Here is a 20,152-nt window from a genome sequence, read left to right on the forward strand (position 1 = left end):
TGTGCAGCCAGTGGGGACCGGGACCGGCTCGCGAGGATTCCCCTGCTGGTGGGGAACTCGCTACATTGCCGCCCGCGCCAACGAGCGCAGCGGGTCCCAGGCCTTAGTATGGATCAAATTGGTGTTTCTTACAACCTGCGGAATATTGGTAGATTTAGGCCACTTCAGTTTGGGTAGATTTTTTGAGCAAATAACAGGGAAAAGAGTGAAGAACAAAGGCACAGACTTTGATATGTCACTATTAAATACTTAATTTAACTCCTCTGCATGCCCTCCTACTAACACTCACCAAGTTGCAAGCTACACATGGGGCAATATTGGAGCAGAGTATTTTGTTACATTGATTTGATTCCCCAGTTTTACTCCCAAATTGCCTTGCAACATAGATCCCTATGTACAGTATGTTTGTATGTATGTATGCATACTGACATTCTTAACAAAGAGAAAAATAATTTCCTTCATTGGGTGTGTGTTCCAGCTTCTACATTTGTATTTATTTATTTATTCAAATGTTCTACCAGGACGTAATATATTGAGAGTTACCTCTCGTTTTCTTTTTAACTCAATTTTTTTATTGGGTACAATCATGTCAAACAGTACATACAAGGGTGTCATGATCCCATGACAGTGGTGCTTTCAACAATCTGACAGGGACCCAATAACTTTTTCCATTTTCTTGGGAGTGGTGATTGGATGGGAGGGGGAGGGGAGGAGGGGGAGGGGGGAAGACACACATGGGAGGGGGGGGAAGGGGGGGGAACCTAGGAGAGAGAGGGGGGGGGGGTGGGTGGCGCGCTCCTACCTCCGCGACTGCCTATGGGTATATTTATTTTGTTAGCCACGGGTCCCAGGTGTTTAGAAATTGGGGTATTTTCTTTTGGAGCAGGGCGGTCAGTTTCTCCATTGACATAACTTCGTTAATTCTGCTAGTGACAGTGGTTCTAGAGGGGGCTTTAGTCTGCTTCCAAGCGGCAGCGATGGAACACCTGGCTGCCGTCAGTATGGCCGTTATAAGTCTGGACATCGGTGGATGGAGATCATCAACAGGTTTGTTCAGCACCAGGGTCACCGGGTCTAAGGGTAGGGTTAGTCCCGTGACCTCTCGTATGAGCCTCTGGATCATGGCCCAAAATTTCTGAATCTCCGGACATGACCACCAAATGTGGGCCATGTCCCCCTTTTGACCACATCCCCTCCAGCACAGATCAACTGCGCCTGGGTAGATCTGGCTCAGCCTAGCGGGGGTCAGGTACCATTGGAATAGAATTTTGTATATATTTTCTTTTGTTGTTGTGCAAATTGAGGTTTTAGAGGCTTGCTCCCAGATCTCCTCCCAGTCCTCCGGATCTATTGAGAGGCCCAATTCCTCGGACCATCGTTGCATATATCTATGGTTGGGTGGGCCAGACTGGGGTACTAATCCTTTATATATTTGAGAGATCAGGCCTTTTTGATAGGTTGTTTTGGCGCAGAGGGTTTCAAATCTGGTTAATTTAGGAAATTTGGAAGTTGGTGAGAGGGATAGGAGAAAGTGTCTCACTTGCAGATTTTTAAATAGGTGGAGGCCCTGTATCTCGTATTTATCCCTAATCACCTGATAAGTAGCGATCTCATCTTTCCGCAGCAGATCGGCCACCATCCTAATGTTGTGACCCTGAAATTGGTCAAATTGACTTGGAGAACACCCTGGAGGGAATTTGGGGTTTCCAAAGATGGGGGTGAGCTGTGAGGGGGATGCTACCAGACCGTACTTCCCTCTACATTTAAGCCATACCTCCCACGTGCATCTCATTGCTCCCAGGGCAAACCTTGGTGGTTTATCCCCTCTGCTGCCAGTGGGCCACATTGCCATTTGGAAGGAGAGGGGGTAGGCGTAGTGAGACTCTATCTCTAACCAAGAAGCTAGGGCCGGGTCGCAATTCCAAACTACAGCCTGCTTCAGCTGTGCTGCGATGTAGTATTTTGCAATGTCGGGGACCCCCACACCTCCTCTTTCTCTAGACGAGAGCATCACTGACCGAGGGACTCTGGGCTTTTTGTCATTCCAAATAAATTGGAGAATTAGAGACTGCATGTTTTTAAGCGCTGTTTGTGGGACCGGGATTGGAAGGGTTTGGAAGTTATATAACAGTCTTGGGAGAACGTTCATTTTTACTGCCGTGATTCTCCCAAACCACGATATTTGGTGTTTTTTCCAGATCTCTAGGTCTTTTTTGATCTGGTTAAATAGAGGTGGGTAGTTATATTGGTATAGGGAGCTGTAGGAATTGGAGATTTTAACACCTAAGTATTTAATGTGGGTGGAGCTCCATCGATATTTATAGTTGGCTTGTATAAGGGTCCAGTCCTGGGGGGGGAGGGATAAATTTAGGGCCTCAGACTTGTCCATGTTTACTTTGTAGTCAGATACTTGGCCAAATTGAGTTAGGTGTCGTTGAAGGTTGGGGAGGGAGGTATGGGGGTTCGCGAGGGTCAAAATCACATCGTCTGCAAACAGCGAAATTTTGTGTTCTCTATCTCCAATTTGGATACCTTTTATGTTGGGTTCGTCCCTGATCTTGGCTGCTAGGGGCTCTATAGTTAAGGCGAATAATAGAGGGGAGAGTGGGCAGCCCTGTCTAGTCCCATTTCTGATCTTTATTGGGTCCGAGAACCCACCTGCCAATTTGACATATGCTGTTGGGTTATGGTAAAGAGCTCTCACTCCTTCCAGGAAAGGTCCTGAGAATCCAAACCTCAGCATGGTCTGGTCTAGGAAGGACCACTTGATCCTGTCGAACGCTTTTTCAGCGTCGAGGCTTAGAATCATTGCTCTGGTCCCAGTGAGATGCACGTGGTCTATTATATCCACTATTTTACGTGTGTTGTCGGAGGCCTGTCTTCCGGACACAAAACCTACTTGATCTACATGTATGAGTCTAGGGAGAATTGGGTTTAGCCTGTTTGCCAGGATCTTACTGTAGATTTTGAGATCGGTATTCAGCAGGGATATAGGCCTATAATTCCCGCAGAGGAGAGGGTCTCTTCCCTCTTTGTGAATAATCGCTAAGTTTGCCGCTGTGATAGTAGAGGGTATCGGCTCTCCTTGTAGGAACGAGTTGTACATTTGGAGGAGGTAGGGGGATAGGATAGGTAAAAACAGTTTATAATAGCTATTAGAAAAGCCATCTGGGCCCGGGGTTTTTGCTATCTTGAGGGATTGTATGGCTAGGGACAGTTCCTCTTGATTTATTGCTTTGTTTAAGCTCTCAGTCTCTTCTGGGGTGAGTGTGGGAAGGCTACACTGCTCTAGGTATTGGGTTATTTTAGTGATATTAACTGGGTCCTGGTCTGGGGGATGGAGATTATACAGGTCTGAATAAAATTTCGCGAACTCTCGTGTTATCTCCTTCTCTAGATATGTGACCTGTCCTTTATCTGTCTGAATTTTTGCGATCTGGGCTTTTGCTCTGGCACCCCTTAACTTCGAGGCCAGGAGCTTGTCGGCTTTGTTGCCTTTGTCAAAGTATTTTTGTTTAGACCATCTGAGGGCTTTTTCAACTTCCTCTAGCTGTGTATTTTTGAGGGCAGCTCTGGCTAGTGTTAGTTGCTTTAGTGTCGTCTTGGAGGTTGAGATTTTATGTTGGGCTTCTAACTGGGAGATTTTTTCTGTAAGCTCTTTTTGGAGTTTGAGTTTTTTTTTTTTTTTGTATGAGGCTATAGAAATTAAGTCTCCCCTGATAGTGGCTTTATGCGCCTCCCATAACATAGCTGGGGTTGAAGCAGTGCCTTTGTTATACTTAAAGAAAGATACCAACTTTTGGCGAATTGAGGTCTCGGTGTCGGGGCAATTAAGAAGGGAGTCATTGAGCTTCCATTTATATTGGGCATGTTTGACAAATGGAAGGGATAATAAAAGATCAATGGGTGCGTGGTCGGACCATGTGATCGGCCCGATGTTGGACTGGGAGGAGGCCTGGAAGACGTTGCTGGTGCCCAGAAAATAATCGATCCTCGAGTAGGACTGATGAGGGGTGGAGAAGAAAGTGTAGTCCCTCTGGCCCTGGTGCTGAGCCCTCCATATATCGATCAGTGAGTAACTTTCCATAATATCCCGGAATTGCTTAGCCTTTTTCTGGGCCTGAGTGCTGGTCTGGGAGAGTGTGTGGTCTGGGCTTGTTTGGCCAGGGCCGGATTTATCATTTTTGTATGAGGCCACCATATTAAAGTCTCCTCCAATGATCAGAGAGGATAGAGATTGTTGGTCTAGGGTTTCTAGTAGGCTGTTCAGGAATTGAATTTGATTGGAATTAGGGGCGTATACATTGACAATTGTGATCGGGGACCCTGCCAAGGTGCCCTGGAGTATGAGCGAGCGTCCTTCGGGGTCTTGGTGAGATTTTGTCAGAACAAATGGGACCCCAGCCCTGAAGAGGATAGCTACTCCTCTTTTTTTGCTAGGAGAGGAGGCGTAGTATGCCTGGGGGAATACATTTTTAAATGTGTTGGGGGGCGTCTGGGTGTTAAAATGAGTTTCCTGTATTAGGACTATATCGCCTCGGGATCTTTTGAGATCTGTGAGGACTAGTTTCCTTTTTTTTACAGAGTTAAGGCCTTTGGCGTTGATTGAAATTAGTTTAATGGAGGCCATTGTTTTTCTTATGGTGTTTTCAGGGCACTGGGCCCTGTGACTCCTATTTTTCCCATGTCAGGAGTTCGGAACCGGGGGGCGACGGATAGACCTGAACCCTCGGTAGAGGGGGTCGCGGAGGGAGGGTTTGCGCTGGGGATAGGGGTAGTAGGGGAGGGACACATATAAGGGGGGGGGAAACTGGGTGGGCCTTGAGTAGGCCTATAAGAAGTAACCTTTGACACTTTCGTGAAAAAGGAGGTGGGGCGGGGTGCCCCTGGGGGGACTTCCGGAGACATGGGCCTGTCTCGGAGCACTGTGTTAGTCCCTAGACCCTCCATTCTGTAAATGGGGGGGACCACTAGTTGGGGGGGTGGGCATGGGTAGTTTCTTTGTTTCTAGTGGTAATCAGGGGCGTACCCTTATCTAGATTGGTCCTGGTATACTAAGTACCTGAGATGACTCTTTGACCTGCTTACTCTGAGGCTCTGTATGTGTTTACCTGGGTTAAGCTTATGTAATCACTTAGTTCGCTAAATAGCTTATTATAGGGAGGGGGGAGGGGGGGGGAGCAGGAGGGGTACTAGGGCAGAGGATGGGGGGGGGGTTGGGAGGGGGAGGGGAATCCGCAGGGGATGCATATTCACATAACATTTTCAACAGTATCGTACATTTGTATACCATCCTACTAATATTGAGAGAGAGAGGGGGACCTCTTAATATACTGGCTCCCCTCTAGTTCTGCATTTTGTCGTCTCGTCGCTGACTTCTTGTTTCATATATGGGGGGGAAAAGTGGGGGGTGGGGAGGTGCAGAGGAGGGGGTGGGGAGGTGCAGAGGAGGGGGGGGGAAAGGGGTGGGACGCCTGTTGAGTTCGTATACGTGGGGGGGGTGGGGGGAGGGGGGGTATAGGAGGGGGGGGGGTGGGAAGAAGGAGGGGGAAAGGAGGGGAGGGGGGAGGGGGGTGATAGTAGAAAAAAGAGGGGGGAGTATTTATTATGTGAGAGTTTAGGCGACATTATATCTGTGAGGTTCTTTTGACTGAAAGTCTCAATCTGAAATCTAATGGGAGAGCGCCCTCACATGGTCAAGTCTGGTATATATTGTTCCTTTCAGTTTTACTGTACCCGGCAGACTCCTAGGCTGGTGCTGGGTGCTGTTCATTCTCCTGTGTTCTTTCACCGGCTGGACTTCAGTTTTCGCCCTCCAGGTAGGTAGGGGGGGGACCGGAGTTTCTTCAGCGTCTGTGTGGTCTCAGAGGGGGAGATGGGGGGGGGGGGGTTAGGGCGAGTGCGGGGGGAGAGAAGAAGGGAAGGGGGTGGGGGAGGTGAGGGTAAGGGGGGCAGAAATCTTTGGGGTACTCGATTCTGGTAGGGGATGGAGATTGTCTAGGGCGGTGGAGGGGGGGGGAGGGAGTGTGGGTGGGGGAAATGGGGCGTTCAATTGTTCTCTATGTGTTGTGCATGTAGCTGGGTCTGTGGCGTTGAGGGGGGTGGTGGGGGGGGGAGGTTTAGGCAGGGGGGGTGCACTGAGTAGTCGGCTGGAGCGGGATTGGGAGAACAGTGGGGGGAGCATTACGGAGTGTGGGTTGGAGGGGAGGGGGGGTCTGGGGAGTGCTCTTTGGGGGTCTGGGACTCCCCAGGGCTAGCACTGTGGAGCTGCGTTTAGTAATTTATTTATTTCTTTTGCCGTACTTTACCCTTCTTCCGCTGTGTCCCTAAGAGGGCTCCGTCCTTCCCCTCTGCGTGTCCTGCTCCCCGAGTCTCCTGTTAAGGTAAGTAGGGGACATGGGGGGGGGGGATGCCTGCTTTTGGACTCGTTGCAGAGGGGGAGGGAGGGAGGGCCGGGGGGCGGGGCTAGGGTAAGCTTATGGGAAGCTCAAGGGTGAGGTTTTGAATCGGGGTAGTGTTCTGCTGGGGGGGAGAGGGGGGGGAGAGAGAGGGGGGGGACGCGAGGGGAGGTGGGACAGGGGTGGGGCTGGGGGGTGGGGGAGAGGGGCTAAAGTGCATGCGTGTAGCCTGGAGCTGTTTGGGGGGGTGTGGGGGGGGGGAAGGTGGGGGAGGTTGTTGGGGTGGGGGGGGGGGGCGTGATTCTTTCTGCAGGTATCGTGGAGTTATGTAGGTAGAAGCCTCAGGGGAACAGGTAAAGGGGGCAGTGATACTGTCCCAAGCTTTCTGGTGATGTCATCTCAGCTGGGCTGGGTGTCAGCACGGCTTGTCTTGTGCTGTTGTCTTTTCCTCTTTAGGATCCTGATGGGGTCTTGGACGTCTTCTGCTGGGCTAGGCGTTCTGAGGACCTGGAACCGCGTTGATGTGGGGGTAGATTGGCTTCCTCGTCGTCCTCGTCTCGGCCTCGTCTCTGGATGGGTGGTAAGTCCAGGAGTCGCAGGAAACCCGGTGCGTCATCGATGTGGGTGATAGAATGGAGCTTACCCTTAGCAAGAACGCTTAGTTTAAAGGGGAAGCCCCATCTATAGCGCACATTGTGGTTTTGCAGGTGCTGGGTCAGCGGCTTAAGTTCTTGTCGACGGAGGATAGTTATTCTGGATAAGTCGTTGTATATTTGAAGCTGCTCGCCTTGGAACGGAATTTGGTTCATTCCTCTGCTTTTGTTTATTATTTTCTCCTTGGTGGTGTATGAGTGGAAGCGAGCGATGACGTCTCTGCGTCTCTTTGGGTCTTCTCGTCTTGGACCGAGGGCTCTGTGGGCTCGGTCTAGCTCCATATCTTCCTTTTTTAGGTCTGGTACCAGGTGCTGGAAGAGATCCTGAAGCTAAGATGTGAGTGCTTCTGCGGGAACCGACTCAGGGATGTTCCGGAACCTTAAGTTCTGACGTCGGTCCCGGTTCTCTTGGTCCTCTAATCCATCCTTTAGGCGGTTTATCTCCTGGTTAAGTCGGTTAATCTCGTCCTCGGCCGAGGACTGAACCGCTTCTATTTCCTCCACCCTGCTCTCCAGGGAATCTGTTCTTTGGGAGATTTCGGTGATATCCTTTTTCATTTTATTTATAGCACTATTAAAGTCTTGGCTGACATCTTTTCTGAGTTTGGAGAACATTTGGGTCATATAGTCCTCCAAAAAATCTTTAGTGATCAGGTGGCTAGCTGTGATGTTCTCCGGGATCTGCTGCTCGCGGGCGGGAGTGCTTGCCACGCTGGGGTCGGCGCCATCTTGGCTCAGCTCCTCCTGGTCTCCCGGGCGCTTCGACGGCGTGAAATAAGCTGAGACACTCTGCATGGGTCCCTTTTTTTGGTGCTTAGCCATCCTTGAGCTTAGCTCTTAGTGCCCTCTCGTTTTGGTTATTTTTGTGGTGGTTTTTATGCTCGTTCTAGCACCTTTTCATGGAGGGGGATAGGGAGCTCCGAATCAGGCTGGCATGTGGTGTGACGTCACCACCGGAAGTCATTCGTTACCTCTCGTTTTCAAGTACAGTATGTCCTTGGCATATAGTTATGATGACAAATAATACATGGTTACAAATACATAGTTATATTAAGTGAACAGTGTTATACATTGTATACAAGACATTGCATGTACAGTTAAAGATAATCACAACCACAGAGGCATTTCTGTTGTCTATCATGGGCCACGATCAATACTGTTGCAGCCCCTTTCAATCTCCTACATCCACAAATTTTTTCGGGGATGTTTTCCGAAGATCACGCACTTTGGCGAGTGGTGAGACAGCGCTAATAGCGCTAATACAATGAAACGCCCGCGGCGCCTAAAAATACCGGGACATGCCGCATCTGCCCGCGGTTTTAAAAAACGCGCCGAAACGGCCGCACGAAGCTGAAGGTGGCCGCCACTGTATGTAGCCATTTGTAACCCATTAAGATATTCAGTCATCATGAGTAAACAGGTTTCTTGGCTTATGGCCACAGGCTACTGGTCTAGTGGAAAGGTCTATTCCATCATTCACACTGCCATCAACTTCAGATTCAACGTCTGTGACTGCAATATCATTGATTACGTTTTCTGTGACATTCCATCCCTTCTGAAACTCTCTTGCTCTGATACTAAGGTCAACTATATGCTGCTCTTTGGGTCCGCAGGGTTGGTGGTGTTGATGTGTTTTTCATTAACACTTACCTCATATATATTCATCATCAAGACCACCCTGAGTATCCCCTCAGTCACCGGGCGCAGTAAGACATTTTCCACTTGTGTCTCATCTAATGACACTGAGCATGTTTTCTTGCACTAGTTGTGGTGCATATTTCATGTCACCATCATCCTCATTTCTGCAGCAGATGATCATTGAGGTGGTCTACACTATCTTGGTTCCGATGCGGAATCCCATCATATACAGCCTGAGAAATGAAGAGCTGAAAGATGCCATAAGGAAGGAGATCACTACGAGACTGGGATTCCAGAGCAATTCACACACTCAACCTCAGACAACTGGAGCAGAGAGAGTCACTTTGGAGCTTGTATGAATTTTATATAGATGCATACAATAGATGTGTCACATATGGAGGAAACCTGGGAAAATTTGCCTGCCATGCAGTTACAAAGGTTTCACTCGATTTTTCAAAGAACAAAACCTCTATTTTTCTTCCATTTTTTTATTTGGCAAATCTGGTGCTTTTGTGTGCTTATTTGGTGTTAGGATATTTTGTTTCCAATACCCATCACAATTTGCATTTTATATTGGATATACAGTACAGTATTGTATTGCTGTTGATATACTTAAATCCCAGTGTCAGCTCCCCAAGTTACTTTATGCCCCTGTGCCCCAGGTACCAAAATTGGGTTGACAGCCCTAAAGAGGAGGGACTGATCGTGCCTGCAATATTTTATGTACAAAGCTGCATATGCAGTCAATGCTACATAAGAAAAATATATTATTCTTATATTAGCAACGTCTCCACCCTGTATATGTGTGCTGCTCAATGACATCTGAACATCAGTTCCAATAGTCTGCCCATTTCTTGTCCAGGCACTTATATGCGTTAGTGATGTCATGATGGTGTATATCAGGGGTGCACAAACTGGGGGCGCGAGATTCTCTGCGGGGTTTGCAGAAGCCCCGCACGCTTCCAGACGGCATTTACATTAAATGCCGGGGGAGAGGCGAAGGCCTCTGTAAACTTCACTTACCTTCGCTCTGATGGCTTCTGGAGGCAACGCGGCGTCATTTGACACGGCAACGTGACGTAGTGACGTCAGAACGCCGGAGCCAAGGTAAGGAGGGGGGTAGAGCCGGATTCTCCCCACTAAAATAAATAGTTTGAACTGGTGCTATACATTTTTACCACATTTATAAAAGCAAAATCCCAATTGTTCTCCATTGGGTTCCTTTACTTTGATAAATAAAGTGCAGTGTTGTGAGCGAGACTTTCAATTTAGTATTGTCTATATATATATATATATTTCTATCTATCTATCTATCGCTCTCTCTCTCTCTATATATATATATGTCTCTCTGTCTGTCTCTCTGTCTGTCTCTCTGTCTGTCTCTCTGTCTGTCTCTCTGTCTGTCTCTCTGTCTGTCTCTCTCTCTATCCCATCAAATGTCCCATCAAATAAATTAGGGAGACTTTGCCTGTGCTGAAAAAGGAGCACGCCTGAAGTACCCTGCTGGGAGATATAGTAATGGGTATGCAAAGTACTGTATATTTAAAGGAGTCCAATCCCACACTTTCTGAAAGGATTTCCATACCAACGATATAGAGTTGATAAGCTAAGGGCCAGGTCCTTGCTGGCTACTGCAGTGCCCGCTGTGGCGGACGCTGCAGGGACAGGAGCCGCCCCTCAATGGGGCCGGGCCCGCTGCAAGGGGGGGCCACCGCGCTGCGCTGACAAACTCCTGCTTTCAAGAAAATTGAGAGCAGGAATCGCGACGAAGCGCTAGGCCACGCCCCCCGGAGCCAATGAGAGTGAATCTGCTGCGTGATGTCACGGCTGCGCCCCCGTCACTCACCCGTCACGCCCACCCACCCCACTGTCTTTCCCCCTGCAGCTCTCTGCAGAAAAGGGGACTCGACTGCACGCGCCACCTGCCTTGCAGACGCGCGTGCAGCGGAGCCGTAGCCTACGGCATCACTGTCACATCTCCTCCTCCTTACCTCTCACTCCCTCCGTCTATCCCCTTTATTGTAGAGTGAATCCTGCTCAATTGTACTCCAAGCAGATAGCAAAAAAACATGATAAATACAGTAAGCAGAAATATCCAAGAATTAACCTTTTCATTATAATTAAACATATATCGTATAATAAGTGAATACGCGAATGTGAATGAGTTAGGCTTTGGGTCTGTACAAGATGTTGCAACTTGCATAAAATAAAGAATCTTTGAGCCTACTCCGAGATGGCAAACCAAAACCTCACCAAGGCAATTTGTCATCGGCAATGTTTCAAGACCACCCCCTCTTTCACAAAGCTCAATGCAACGTTCTCCACTTGCAGCTATGATCGCATGACTCTCGGCTTGGTTTATTGCACCGGTGGTTGCCCATATTTATTACCACCATCCCCCTCTTTCCTGCAGCAGAAGATAATTGGGGTGTTCTATACTATCTTGGTTCCGATGCTGAATCTTATCATATACATCCTCAGAAACGGCATATAGGAGGGCTTCTTATCACACACATGAAAATGGAAGCAGAATGAGTAGCCTGTTTAGTATCACTGTTATAATTGTGTCACAATGGGAACTAGTTATAAAGGCTCCCTTCTGCAATAGATATATTTTTCTTGGGGTTTTTTTTGACTGGGATAGTTTAATAAATGTTTCCCCAAGAGATATAGACCCACATTTACTAAGCAGTCTTCTGCGGTTGACTTCAATGGGCTGTTTGGTGTCTACCAACACTAGAAGGTTTCTTATGCCAAAAGACTGCTTAGTACTATGGGTCATAACCACTTCTTCAGTTTTACAGATCTCCTATCATGGCACATCATCAATCAACCTTTGTTTTACTTTGAAAGCACCAGTAGCGATTGTGATATATTTGGGATGTTTTTTCTTATCCACCATTTACTATGAAATAATAATACTGCATTGGTTGGCTGTTGATACAAATAAAATGGCTTTGACTTTGTAACTGCGGCGTGACTTTGAAAAATCAGTTGCTACAGGTTGCTCATTTCCGTTGTAGTTAAATGTATATACTAGTGTGGTGAAAATGTGCAAAATAATGCACTTGGGTCACAAAAATCCAAAGGCAGAATACAGGGTTAATGGCACTAAAATGTCAGCTACAACGGGAGGAAAGGGCCTGGGAGACATCATTTCAGCAGATGCAAAAGTAGACGAGCAATGTTAGAAAGCAATGGGGGAAAGCTATCAGGATGTTGGGTTGTATTGGCAGCAGAAAGAGAGAGGGGGGGTGATGCCACTTTATAGATCAGGGTCTCCAAACTACAGACCGGAGGCCACATCAGGCCCCCCACAAGATTGTATCCGGCCTGCAGCAACTTGAAATATATATATATATTTTTGCTCATTATATATCATTTTCCAGTGTAAGCACGGCACCCTTTCTTTGTAATTGTCACATTTCTCTTTTGTTCTGAATAATATCATGCTGATTACCCCAAAAAGATCCAAATAAAACATATTCATTCATTTATAAAATATATAAATATATACAAATAATAAAAAGATTTTTTTTTCTTTGGCCCACAAAAATGTGTAGAATATACGATGTGTCCCTCGTACTGAAAAGTTTGGAGACCACTGTTATAGATCATTGGCGAGGCCTCACCTAGTGTACGGTGTTCAGTTCTGGAGACCAGATCTCCAGAAGGCCGTAAATAAATTGGAGGTGGTGCATAGAAGGGCTACTGAAATGGTGTGTGATGTACAGCATGAGACGTATCAGGAAAGCCTACAGGACCTTAACATGTCCATCTTAGAGGAGAAAAGGAAGAGGGAGGATGTGATCAGAACATAAAGGGCTTCCGCAAAGTACGAGAGGAAAGCATACAGCAATTCAGAGAAAGGGAAGTGCTAGAACAAGCGGTCACTCTCTGACGCTGGAGGGGGGCCGGCCAAGGGGAGATGTGAGCACGTCATTTGTCACGGAAAGAGTGGTGGATTTGTGCACTAGCCTCCCAGCGGAGGTGGTAGGGGCTTATACAGTAAGGGAATTTAAACAAGCTTGGGACAGACATAAGGTTAAATCCTAAATACGAGAGAAAAACAAGAATCAAATAGGGTCTTAGGTTTTACAGCCGATGGGAAAACGCGAAGACTAAGTGGGCCAAGTGGTTCTGATCTGCCGTCAAATTCTATGTTTCGATGTCAGCATGACCTTAAAAAAGGTTTGCGTTTTGAACAGAATAAAATCCACGCAGGAGAGATGAATAGTAAGTAATTGTTTATGTAGTAGAGCTGGTGTAACCTTCCTGATGCGGAACCTTGCTCTGGTGATTCAAACATTTCTCATGTTCCACACTACATTAAAGGTTAGTAATTATACAAAATGGACAATCAATGCATTACTTTGCCACTCTCTGTAACAATACATCCAATGCCGTCTGTTTCTTGCACCAGCCCAGGTTTGCAGATAAAACATTCCCTTTGTTTCTGTCATTCAGTTCCCTACAGTTTTAGACTAATGCCATTGCTGACAGTCTTCCCCAAGGACCCATGTTAGTCTTTCTATAAATCAGGCTGCACAGGAAGAGCCACCATTAGATGCGAAACTTTAGCTGATGCTCAACACTCCTTAGATTATGCACGTCGTGGCTCTTGGTTATATTCTGCAATAATAGGTCATTATCTGCTAGCTTGGATGGAGATTAAGACCACCCAAAAGATCTAAAAGACAAGTGCCTACAACACATGTAAACTTGGATTCAATCTCTACAAGCATGGGAAAGCAAAATGCATACAGTACAACATGCTGTGCATGCAGTATGAAGTAAGCAACACCTACAGATGAACACAGAAGGTAAGCTGACCATGACTCATTGTAAAGGAGATGGTAGATGCACTCACAATTACCATGAAGAGCTGCCACGGGTGCTCAGAAAGCTCCAGCGAGTTGGGGTATAACAAATCCTGGGAAGAAAGAAGACGGCACTTCAGTGGTCTTGGCAAAACATTTTTAGCAGTGCAAAAGTACAAGGATCAGCGATTTTGTCCCAGTGTGGACCTTTGTCAAGTACAGTATCTTGTCAAAGGTCTACACTAGGACGGAAATGTTGATCCTTGTACTTTAGCATTACTAAAACATTTTTGGGTAAAACCAATGAAGTGCTGTCTTCTTTCTTCTCATGGCTAATTATAGCCTTCTCATTTATAAATGTACAATTTAAGATCATTATCTGTAATACTACATTGTGGGTTAATTTAGCCGTTTTTTTGTGTGATAAAGGATTGATGGGGAACTAAAATCCTAAGTAATGTAGGGATGGAACCTTTAATATTATTTTGAACCATCAGTGAAGACAAAATGACATTAGAAAAAGTTGGAAAATAATTATATAGATATGTGGTGAGTTGGTGCATCACAAATGAAGCTCATAAAATAATTATATACAGTAAATGCTTCAATCCGGAAGCAATAATATTTATCCTACTGTCTACAGAATGTAATAAGACAGTTAGTTGGACTTTACATGATATAAATGTTTGGGTGTTAATTATACACAGCATCACTGAGTAAATGACTCCCTCTTTATGTTGTACTGGGTTTTAAATATTGTGACTTTAATCTTCTACTATATATCCCTATGCTTTTGTATTAAACGGAGGTATGTACAATATATGACTGTGACTCTTTTTCCCTTACAGGGTCCAAAGTGCATTGCTTTCTGTATCTGGTGGGAGCAGCATCCTATGTCAATAAAGAATACAATCTACCCTAGTAGCACTGAGACATAAAGAATAAAATGGACATGTGTCCCAACACGCTTACTATGTTTGAAGAATGGTGTCTGCTGAAGTACAGTAGGCCACATGAAAAGTTAAAAGTAGATATATCTGTCTAAAAGAAAGTGGGAGAGATTGAAAATGGTCCCTTATATATTCATTTTTGGACTGTATTGTATTTATATTCTGTTGCCATATGTTATAGAATAAATTTTGTGAAACGTGCAGGTTTTGAGAAATGTATTCTGCATCTGTAATGTGTTTTGTTATTTATTATCTATATCTATTTACCTATATTTAATATTTTTAGGAGCCTCACTGTATGTGTGTCCTTCAATAAATTCCTTTACTGGGGGATATGTTCGCTGGGTTAATCATTGGCTGACATAGTATTTGTTTGTCTTGCAAAACATGGGAAACCAAACCTCACCAATGGAATTTCTTCTTAGCGACATCTCTGAAGTACCTGTGCTTCAGATGCCATTATCTTTCCTTTTTCTCAACATCTATCTCATTGCACTGGTGGGAAATTGGGCAATAATCATTATCATATATCGGCATCCTCTTCTCCACACCCCCATGTACTTCTTTATTGGAAACCTGGGATTCTTGGACATCTTCTACATCTCAACCACAGTGCCTAAAATGTTGACCAACTCTCTAACACAGAGGAAAAGCATCTCATTTGTAGGGTGTGTTGCTCAGCTGTATTTTTATCTTGCGATGGCAGCCACTGAGTCAACACTCTTAGCCACCATGGCTTATGACCGATATGTGGCCATTTGTAACCCGTTACGATATTTTGTGATAATGAACGGGACATTTTGTTTGCAATTGGTCACAAGCTCCTGGCTTATTGGGATTGTCTATTCTTTTATCCACACTGCTAACACCTTTAGGTTAAACTTCTGCAGCTCCAATATCATCGACCATTTCTTCTGTGACATTCCACCCCTCCTGATGATCTCCTGCACTGATACCAGCATTAACGAGATTGTGGTCTATGGGGTTGGAGGGTTGTTGGTGTTAGTTTGTTTCCCATTAATAATTTTCTCCTACGTCTGCATCATCAAAACCATCCTGAGGATCCCATCAGCCACAGGCCGCAATAAAACATTCTCCACCTGTGTTTCCCACCTCCTGGCGGTCAGCTTGTTTTATGTTACTGGAAGCTTTGCATACTTCCGGCCTGCATCCTCCAACCCCTCGCATCAGCACAAGATCAACGCAGTGTTCTACACTATCTTACCTCCAATGATGAATCCTATAATATACAGCCTGAGAAACAAGGAACTGAAGAAGGCCGTAAAAAAGATGGTTAGCGAATGGTAACTTTGTGTTACTTGCTTTTGGACTGACCTGTCTAAAATCATTCTCTGCAAACAGAGCAGTAATACATTGCAACTGAGCTCTTTCAACATGGCGCTGCTATGTTATGCAATGGACCTGCATTATAAATATGTCCAATATAAATATTGCATGAACGCAGATTCAATTACTAGAACAAGTAAAATGACTGTATTACTATACTATATTTTAGCAGGGATGACAGGATTATGTACATGTATGTGGTATGTTACATTGCAGTAAATATTATTACACATTTCTGTATAAAGCTTCTACTTATGCAATGTAGATATTGAGACCCAAAACATATTATTATGTAGTGTCAGGTGTATCATTTTAGCTCCTCAAACCACTGCCTGCCTTTATATTGATCCGTCAAACATTTGCCCATGCTCTTTGTTCCTTTAAAACTTTACCGCCCATGTTTGCTAAGTGGTGCTATTTCACACTGCACCTTATGCTCCATACAAGTGAATGGGCCACTAGGTGTCTTCTGGTGCCAGAAGTTGTTTAATAAATATCTTTCCTCTTTTCCTATTGCTTTTGCCCATTTTGTCCTCGCTTTCTAGAGCACCTTTTGCAAAACTGCTTCTTTTATAGCAACTGTCATAAGAATTCAGCACCCTCTGTGTGTCCTGGGAGATACTGCAGACTGATTCCCTTTGCCTGTCTTCACAGCTTCACTAAATAGATTGGGGACTTTTTATTACCCTTTAGAGGGGCCTAGAAATGCTTGATTTAGAGATTCTCCAATGCTATAAACTAGGGGTTACCAACCTTACTTTACTTATACCAGCAAAAAACTCCAAGTCATACTCTAAGAGAATAGGGAGTCGACGAGGTGAGAAAAGATCCCTAACAGCATGCACTCATCAGCCACAAATGAGAAGTCGCCAGAATAGCAAATCAGAAGTCAGGATACAATGCATATACATAGAGCAAGAGTCCCTAAAAAACAGATGTGAAATGGATATCTTAAAAACCAATTGAATAGGTCTGTGGACCAACATAAGATAAAGGGGACACTAACACCAAAACTACAGAGTCTCCTAATGACTCAGTGCTTATTGACAATAAGGGGTCCTTGATAGATAAGACCTCCCTGTAACACTGTGTACATAAAAGTAAATAGAGGTAGGTAACATAAACCCTGAGCCACTATACTTATGTAGCTACTGCACAATGAAAAGGCTGCAGTACTGAACACTACAATATATCAGCGGGAAGGGGGAAAAGGAAGCCACAGTTGACCTGTCCTGTTATCCTCAGTGGAAAGAAAAATGAGCATTAAAAGAGTGGCAGATAGCCAAATGCGTGATTACCTAATACTGCTAATGCTCACTAACCCAGTAATCTCTATAATCTATACCAGGGGGAAAGGACAGGCAGGTACGTGATTACAGCTGTTATACCCTGAAGTAGAATTAAACTGATTAGAGTAGTGAGTGGTAACTATACTCAACTACAGCTAATTCCTAGAAGATCTGGTGTGTAGTATGCCTAATTCTAGTGGAGATAGGGCTAACATAGATCTCCCAGCTAATAACTACCTGTCCTATTGCCCTGAATGAACAGTAACATGACCACTCCTCAGCCAAGCTGTTGCAACAATGTTGCAATCCCTTGTGGGTTTCTTGGCTTCAGCCAGTTGCCTTGGTAACCCCCCCTGCCTTTAACCAGGATGGATTGCTCCCCCTCCCCTTGCCAGGTGGTATTGTCCCAGTTAATTTCCTATCAGCCCAGATCAGCATGCTATGTTTTAGTACCAGCAGCCATCTTGAGAGGACGTCTCTCCTATCCTGGTAAAGTTACTGAATTTTACCTTTCCCTGTATCCTGCATTTAGCCCACTTCCCCATAGCTCCCCTTCCCCTCTATTGCTCTCATGTCCTAGTGTTCCCTCAGTACTTTGCCCCCCTTTTTATTTGTATGTTGTTGCCGCAAATAAACACTTCAGCAAGTAAGAAGGTTCCCTTGCCTGATATATGGGATTGAGTTAACCTGCCTGTCCCTATTCATCTATCAAGGTGTGCTTGGGCCAGAACATCCATTTTTTTTTCCAAAATTTTTTATTGGGTAGTTACATGGTTACAAACATACATATATTGAATTTACATCCCAATACAGTGTAACATTTTCTTTCTTTTCTGGAAGAGGGGCATGGTAAGGTGCCCAGAAGGTGGGGCTTCCCAGAGAGAGGGAAGCTAAGGCATGTGAAAAAGTGGGGGAGGGGGTGGGAGGGGGCGGGATGCTTTCCCCAAGTGGTCGGCCCCATTTTGCTGAATATGTGAGTTTTCCCATATCATGAGTCCTCAACTGGGTGGAGGGGAGGAAGCGGTGATGTAGTTATCCTATAAACTCAGCCATGGTTCCCATACCTTGTAAAATGGGTTCGTTTTTTGTTTTAGGTAGGCTGTAAGTTTTTCCATCTGCATCACCTCGTTAATTCTTTTTTTAATCATTCCCTTAGTAGGGGGGGTTACTTTCTTCCAAGAGGCCGCAACTTCACATCTCGCCGCAGTGAGAATAAAGGAGATTAATTTCCTTACTAGTCGGCCGATTTCCTCAATCGGTCTCCCAAGCAGGTAGGTCAGTGGATCAATAGGTAGCTCGAGGGTCGTGACCTCTTTTATTTAATTTTGGACCATAGCCCAGTATTTCTTAATTTCTGGACATGACCACCACATGTGTGCCATGTCCCCCTTTTGACCACAGCCTCTCCAACAAAGATCTGATGCCAGAGGGTAGATTTGTCGCAGTCTCACTGGAGTTAGATACCAATTGAAGAGTATCTTATAGATATTCTCCTTTGTGGTAGTACATATGGACGTCGCAGAGGCTGCTTCCCATATTTCTTCCCAGTCTTCCTCCTCAATGGACACGTTCAGGTCAGCGGCCCATTTAAGCATGTAATCATGCTCTACTGGACCTTCCCGTTACTAGCATCGAGTAGATTTCTGATATGAGTCCCTTTTGGTCCGCGTCGGGTTTACATAGTCTCTCAAATTTAGTAAGTGAGGGAAGCTCCGGGTTTGGGGATATTTTTTGGATAAAGTGTCTGATTTGGAGGTATTTAAACACGTCCAAATCCGGTATCTTATACTTAGTTCGCAGGTTCTGAAAACTCAGGAGCTTTCCTACTGTAGGGATAATACGTCAGCCACTGTCTTAATCCCTTTCACCTTTAGTTGCTCAAATAGCCTTGATCTACATCCAGGGGGGAATGTGGGGTTGTCAAATATTGGCGTAAGCTGCGTGCCAGGGGAAGAAAGCTTATATTTGAGCTTGGTTTTTAGCCAGATCCCCCAGGTATGTTTTGTCGTTCCTAATTTGAATTTTTGTGGGGGCATATCTCCTCTACTCATGCTCCAAAGGCATGCCGGCAGAGAAGGCACTTCGGCATAATGTGTCTCTATTTTGAGCCAGCACCGTTGGGTTGGGTCCGAATTACAAAGTGCGGCTTGTTTTAGCTGGGCTGCCTGGTAATACTTGTGAATGTCCGGGACTCCCATGCCCCCTCTCCCTCGTGGTGACAATAGCACTGATCTCGCTACTCTGGGTCTTTTTCCTTGCCAAATGGAACATCCATTTTTATAAATATTAATAATGATTTATCTAGTGAAGAACCATCCAAAAGATAAATAGATAATATCAGATAAATTAAACTGGAAAGGATAGAAAAGGATTTAACTTAAGTATCCATTTTGTTCCAACCCTAAGGCCCAGGTTCACTATCCTCCATTAGCCATTTAATTGCTGTTAATCTAATTAACCTTTAAGTTAATACTGTAGTAATGCAGTATTCACTAAAGTTAAGTAAATAATGTAACGTGAAAACCTCCATGTTTGCGTCTGTGCTTTTACAGTACATTGTGTGCATGTGATGGGGATGAGGGCAAACAGGGAGGCGATTTCCATGGTGTGTGTTCAATTCTCTATTTCTGCTTCATTCAGTTCCCTATGGAGTTTAATATTTACAGCCTGTCCCTTGGGCCCCAAAAGTGCATCAATATAATGCTGGATACACAGACAGAGACCCAGCCTGTGCTCACTTGACATAACCAGATCCACACTTATTTAGCATGTATCTATGAAGCATTGAGAGAAAAAAGGGAGAAGGAGCGGCTCAGTGAGTAAAGACACTGACTCACACTGAGTTTGGAGCAGGGGAACCTGGTTCAATTCTTGGTGTCAACTCCTTGTGACCTTGGGCAAGTCATTTTATCTCCCTGTGCCTCAGGCACCAAAAACATAGATTGTAAGCTTCACGGGCAGGGACTGTGTCTGCAAAATGTCTCTGTAAAGCGCGATGTAAAACTAGCAGCGCTATACAAGAACAAACAATTATAATTATTGAGCTACATGTTGGAA

The 20,152-nt window shown here is 45.2% G+C and overlaps 1 protein-coding gene and 1 long non-coding RNA gene across 2 annotated transcripts in view; both read left to right on the forward strand.

Moving 5' to 3' along the window:
- The window catches only part of LOC142464528 (uncharacterized), a 195,991-nt gene extending 181,284 nt beyond the window's left edge, over positions 1 to 14,707 (forward strand). The window contains exon 3 of the long non-coding RNA XR_012787676.1: positions 14,358 to 14,707. This is a non-coding gene — a long non-coding RNA (uncharacterized LOC142464528). The remainder of the gene's footprint in view (positions 1 to 14,357) is intronic.
- Positions 14,708 to 14,846: 139 nt separating this feature from the next.
- On the forward strand, positions 14,847 to 15,853 carry LOC142464585 (olfactory receptor 5AP2-like). Its single transcript, XM_075567957.1, has one exon. The coding sequence runs from the start codon at positions 14,847 to 14,849 to the stop codon at positions 15,765 to 15,767; it is 921 nt and encodes a 306-aa protein (XP_075424072.1). The 3' UTR covers positions 15,768 to 15,853.
- Positions 15,854 to 20,152: the final 4,299 nt, after the last annotated feature.

This window comes from Ascaphus truei, chromosome 13 (genome assembly GCF_040206685.1).
Source record: "Ascaphus truei isolate aAscTru1 chromosome 13, aAscTru1.hap1, whole genome shotgun sequence".
NCBI classification, from domain to species: Eukaryota; Metazoa; Chordata; class Amphibia; order Anura; family Ascaphidae; genus Ascaphus; species Ascaphus truei.